The sequence below is a fragment of the Erinaceus europaeus genome, chromosome 4, assembly GCF_950295315.1.
Source record: "Erinaceus europaeus chromosome 4, mEriEur2.1, whole genome shotgun sequence".
NCBI lineage: Eukaryota > Metazoa > Chordata > Mammalia > Eulipotyphla > Erinaceidae > Erinaceus > Erinaceus europaeus.
In genome coordinates, this window is record NC_080165.1 from 73,518,171 (window position 1) to 73,524,170 (window position 6,000).

The 6,000-nt window shown below is 43.9% G+C and overlaps 1 protein-coding gene across 15 annotated transcripts in view; it reads right to left on the bottom strand.

Moving 5' to 3' along the window:
- Window positions 1–5,534, bottom strand: part of RIMS1 (regulating synaptic membrane exocytosis 1) — a 557,900-nt gene extending 552,366 nt beyond the window's left edge. For 5 of the 15 annotated variants that reach the window (XM_060189943.1, XM_060189942.1, XM_060189937.1 and 2 more), the window contains exon 1: window positions 5,151–5,527. In XM_060189943.1, the coding sequence (XP_060045926.1) occupies window positions 5,151–5,314 (164 nt within the window). In that variant the 5' untranslated portion in view covers window positions 5,315–5,527. Of the gene's footprint in view, window positions 1–5,150 lie in introns of all 15 variants that reach the window. The other 10 variants (XM_060189932.1, XM_060189935.1, XM_060189941.1 and 7 more) reach the window with 6 other exon arrangements.
- Between the last annotated feature and the right edge of the window lie 466 nt (window positions 5,535–6,000).

Consider the following 6,000-nt stretch of genomic DNA (forward strand, 5'->3'; position numbering starts at 1 on the left):
TGCAGTCCTTTTGCTTCGCGTAACGTGCGCTTAACCCGCTGCGCCACTGCCCGGCTCCCAATAAAATATATTTTTTAAAGTAACACCTTATCTTTTTAAAGAAAATTCAGAACAGGAAGGAAATGATATAACTTCATTGTAGAGGACAATAGTGGGAAAGTGTTAAGGTACTAGAGAATACTATGAGCAAAAGACCAAGCATACCTGAAAAGCCATGTATGAGGTAAATGAGTATAACCTGTGACCAGAACTAGAGACTAAAGGTAGAGAGGTCCTTGGGAAAAAGGCAGAAAATGCCATGAGGCGTGCTACATTTTTCTTTTATTCCTTATAAGGTTTATTCCCTGTTCTCCAAGTTCAATGCAATAAGCAATATACCAGCAAAAGTAAAGTATCCAGATAGTTCTGGGAATTCCTATAATAATAGAAAATTAATAAAACACTGAATAGAATGAACTTCTTATAAAGATAAAAGCATGGACAGAATAAATTATCCAGTCAAATATTTGACACGTAGAAGGAATGCAACAAATGCCAGTCTCCTTCCCTAACAGAAAAGGAAAACAAACAACTACCGCTATAGTCTGATGCACTTTTTCAAAAGACTTACATGAACCTTGAAGATTATGAGTTAACATGCATAGGTTTTGGGTTCTTTTACTCTACTTGTTAAAATTTGTTTAAAAATATGAAATAGTTCATAAAGATTGAAGAAACACAATGCAATGAACTTTATAATTCAAGATACACTAACCTGTTGTTCATATTAAACCTTATATATACACTTTAGATCACGATGTTATAGTTGGTTGGAGAGAAATAAAGGAGAAAGAAAAGCTGACCACACAAGTTCTACTTTCTTTCTCCTCTCAAGAAAGAAGCATGTATTATGAATGTCTGAAAAGTCAGTGCTAGCTAGATTCCATGTTTACAAGACAGGTATAACCCCAAAGTCAATACTCTTTATTAAATAATTCACATCATAATTTGAAAAAAATAAAGAAAAAGAACCACACAGAATAACAATTCAATTTTCTTGTCCACATTTACACAGAAACAGAATTAGAACTAGAAACAAAAATATGACTAGATCCAAACCTAACAGTGTTTCAACCATACCATGAAGCCTCTTTAAACTGCAAACAATCCCCTTTCCCTAAATCCTCAAGAAAGCCTTCTGAAGAGTGTCAATGAAGTTTCAGAACTTCCTATAACCTGCAGCGGATGTTCTAAATCAGTCTCACTATCTGCCAAACTACTTCTCTGAAACTAAGGAAAGAGTAGAAATTAATTTGAGGAAAACGTAAATATAGCAATTCCTCAGTAGAAGAACTGTGTAAATGAGTGGACAATGTTTGGATTTAGAAAATAAAAATAAAAAAGGTCTGGACTTCAATCCTGACTGTCATGTTATATAAATCAGCCTAGTATACTGGTATAATTTCTGTGTAAACTGAGGATCTGAGACTATTATGACCTGATTTACCTTTAGCACACTCTACTGTGACAATCCAAAGTTACATATATTACACTCTCTGACATTTAATTCAGTAACCATTTAGAATACTGGTCAAAATGAGGAAAATCCTCAATAAATGCTAGTGGGTTTATTGAATATCCCAATATGGTTTCTAATTCCTATCCTCAAAGTACCCCTTTTTAATTTCAACTTCTATTCCTCACATTTATTACCATTTGATAGTGCATTTCATTGTGAAGCATCTATTATGAAAAAGGAATAAAATGTTAAATCTAATGAGATCCGGGATTTAGGTATCAAGAAATAAAGTTTCCAGTCCATGTACTAATTTAGCTTGAGATTTCTGATAACCATTACTTGAAGGAATACTCACTGAGAAAAGTGTATTTCAAGTCTCTAGAAAAAATACATATACAACACAAAAAGCCTGCAATGTTCATTCAACAAGATGAAGAAAAACTCTCTTGTTTGCAGATAGTTAAATATATCACTCTAGCTTATTTGTGGAAACAAAGATTTCTAGTTCTATTTTAGTGGTGTTCAAAATAGCTATTTTATGATAAAGTACTTATAGTTTTTAATGGACTTTTTAAATTTTTGAGGTGAAAGTAATTTACTATATATATGTATATTTGGAGGCGTTATCAGTACCAACTTCAAGTAGTAATTTACAATTTACAATCAAGTCTAATGAAATTAAACAAATAATTTTATTTGTTATTTTTAATTTTTCTTTGCATAGTGTTCCTTCAATTTTCTATTTCTCTCCATCAGTACCTATATTATATACATTGTGAATAGGATAAGCATGTATAATCAGTAACTACAGTGATAACAAAAGTGTTTTGCAGTGATAACAAAAGTGTATTTTAAACCTAATTTGTTCTCTTATCAGAACTTTAGCATTGTATGGCCTACAGTAAAAGATGACTCTCAGATATCTGATATGATGGAGCAAACCTTACACTACAATTTATCTCTGATTTGATGAATATTTCAAAGCCCTGTGAAAAACATTCTTTTTTTTTTTTTCCCAATGCATCTTATGGCAAAGTTTAGAAAAAGTCACCACTTAAGACTAAGTGTGATTAAGTTCTCATATATATGGGTCATCTAAAGAGTTCTTGTAATCCCCAGCTTTTAAGACATAAAACGGTCTTGAGAAAAAAAAAAGTCTAACAGTGTTCTACCAATTGCTGACAGCATGACACACTTACATGGCAGCAAACTGGGATTCCAAAGCACTCACCCATCTGCTACTGCACAAAAGGCCAAGACATTAGCAGAGGAGGCTGATTGATAAAAGTTAATGCAGAGGTCTGGGATTATAGAGGACTGTTGTATAACAGTATCACATACTGCAATATTTTGTGAATCCTTGCAATAAAGGAACAATATTTGCAAGCCAGTGGAAAACACTCACAGGAATAACAGCAAGAAAGATGATTTTAGACATAAGCAATTGGATAGTGCTCTTCATTTTGACTTGTCTATATATGCCCATACAATCTTATGATTACTATTCTTAGGCAGTTAGCAAGTTTGGGATTCCTCTCCCAATCAAAATCCCTCACTCTCTACAACCTCTGAAACAGCCAATAAAGTGGTGTGATAGCCACTATTTGCACTGTGCTTTCTCTTCATTAGGACCCTGGCAAGCAGTAGCCCTAGTTTTCCACTGGCTGTTGGAACTCTGTAGACACCTGCCATCTGTGGTGAACACCAAAAGGAACAGTAGGAAAGCTGTAAAACATGACCAGCAAATAGGTGTCCATGACAGGTGGCAGGGGCTGCAACCAGTGAACACAGACAAACAACCAGACAGACAGACATCAGCACCATCAGACACCATCCATTACTTCCAAACTCAGAAGAGGTGAAGCCTGCAGCACCAGGAGCATCTTTATTCCACCAGAGACAGGCAGCAGATTAAGAAAGGTTGTGCCTCCCTCAAGCCAGCAGGCTTAAAGTATTTGTATTTTATTTTATTTATTTATTTATTTATTGGATAAGAAGGAACAGGAACTCAGAAACCTGCTGCTCTTTACAGAAGCAGGCCAGCTCTAGCCTTCTGAGTTAATGGTCCCTTTCTGAACCTACATTTAAAATGCAGGAATGAGTGGATTTCTACTCTCTTGATCTAATCAGGCATCCATAGATCTCCCTCAATATTCCTCTTCTCCAGCTCAGTGGCACTTACACTGGTAGGAACCCACCAGTCTGTGAATGCAGCCTCCCTCCATTCCTCTCTTGTGAAGCTGTGCTGCACTGTGAGATAACAGAAGCCTTCCAAGGTAGCATCTTCTCTTCAGGAGGCAATTCTAGGAGGTGGGGGACGAGGCTGTTCTGGGTGTTCTCTGTACCTGGGTGTCACCCCTATTTCCCCTCTAACCATTCTTTGCTATTAACAAACTCCAGAAGCAACAGGTTCTCTTTGCTTCTGTATGCCAATCCTCTGGTCCCAAATAAACCTTTTGGTCTAAAACAGGGACACTGAGGAATTAGTCCCAAACAAGGTCTCTTAACCTCTCCACCCAGGAGTTGAGAACTTTCTTGACTACAGGAGGATCTCCTGAGGGGAGCAGCATTGAAGTCCCCTTCAGTTCCACTCTAAGTGTGAGGCTAAGGAGTTAGGAAAACCCAGTCTGGGTGCCAGTACTTTGTAAGCAGCTTTGTCAAGAGACTAAGGTGTCAGCAGCAGCACAGACAGTGTCACACATGCCTGCACCAATAGCAAGTCCATCTCCTCCCCAGGCCCAGAAAAATGAGGTGCTGGACAGAGATCCCCTATATGGCTGGTGGATTTTAAGGGAGAGATGTATGCAAATATCCTATCAAATAATGCTGCTTCCACCAGAAATTGAATAGGCCCCAGAAGTGTCTTGGTAACCAGTAAAGAGAAACCTCTATTTTATTCTGGCCAGAGTCTCCTTCACCTTCTTCCATTATTCAAAACTTTGCATTGCCAGTGGCATCACATATGGGTAAGAAAATGTGAAGATTCACACAGGTATTCTGTGTTGAAGATTGTGGATAAAAGGTTAAAGAGAAACTGAGGAGGCAGGTTACTGAAGATGGCAACTACCACCCCCCTCAAAAATAAAAACGGACCCAACCTTGATCTATGCAGTGAATGAGTGCCAAAAATGTACACGAAAAAATAAGCATTTTTCTTATATAAATACTGGCACCCTTCACTAGGGTAACCCCAACCTGCCAAACAACTCCAAGAAGAGAAGGGAAGCTGTTCTCAGTTCTACATCCCAGCTCCCATTTCTTCCACTCATCCCCAGACCCCTTAACCTACTCCAAGTCCAAGGTCCATCCAACCACTTGGGTGAGATCAGCCCTTCTCAGCTTCCGTTTCTACTCACCCCCAGGGTGGTCCCTGTCCACCCAATCTTTCTGCACCCCAGTTTCCAGTCATCCTACCCTCTGTCCTGGCTCAGTGGCACCCCGTTCTTCCTCCTGGTCCCTAAACTCTCCCCCTGCTCTTACCCAGCGCCCCCCCCCCCCGCCCCTAGAAGGGCGCCTTCGCCAGCCGGCACCCAGTACCCTGGCCTGCCCCTCCCCCACACTCGGCCGAGAGGATTGGGTGAGTGAGTGAGTGGTGAATGGACCGATCCAGCACCGAGACACGGATGGCGCGGCTGGGCTGGGGCTGGCTTACTTGAGCATGGCTTCTTCTTTTTCCTCCTCTTCCTTCTGCCGGTCCATCACTGCCAAGATAATGTTCCTCTCCTCCTCGGTCAGGTGGCTCAGGTCGGGCATCTCTTGCATCGGGGGAGGCACCGTGGGTGGGCGAGGACCGCGGGGCCCCACGGCCGAGGACATTTTCGTGGCCTGCCCGCCCCCTCCTCGGGCTCTCCGGCGCTCCCCTTTCGGATTCACGCCCAGCGGCTGCGCCCCTGCCTCCCCTCACAGCGGAGCCCTCCTGGCGGCGGCGGGAGGAGGAGCGGCGGTGGCGGCGGCAGCAGCTGAGCCGGGGAAGGGGAAGGAGCGAGCCCAGTGTTTCATGGTTGTTTGCATCCACCCAACCCCGGATGCTGTCTGCCTTTGTTTTGGTCGCCCTAGCAAGGCTCGGGGCCGCCCGGCCGCTTCCCGCAGCCCAGCCTCGGCCGGCGGGGGCGGGCGGGCAGAGGCGCGGCAGGCGCGGCAGGCGCGGCGAGGGGGCGAGGGCTCGCGCGGGGCTCGGCCGATCCTGGCGTCGCGGGCTGGGCGCGCGGGGCGGGGGCGGGGCCGGGGCAGCCACCGCCTCCCAGGCTGCTCCCAGGCTGCTCCCAGGCTCCGCTGCCTTCAGTTTGGGGCTGCGGGAGGGAGAAGAGGGAGACTTTGGGTGTCAGTTAGGCGGAGTCTCCGAGGCTTCGCTCCCGGGTGAGGCTGCTGCTCTCGCAGACATAGCTGCCAGCCGCTGGGCCCCAGAGCCGCTCCGCCCACGGGCACCCACCCGCCCACATCCCCAGGTCCAAGCGGAGCGTGTCCCAGCCGCACCCCCCCACGCTTCACGCTCGCAACGTGCA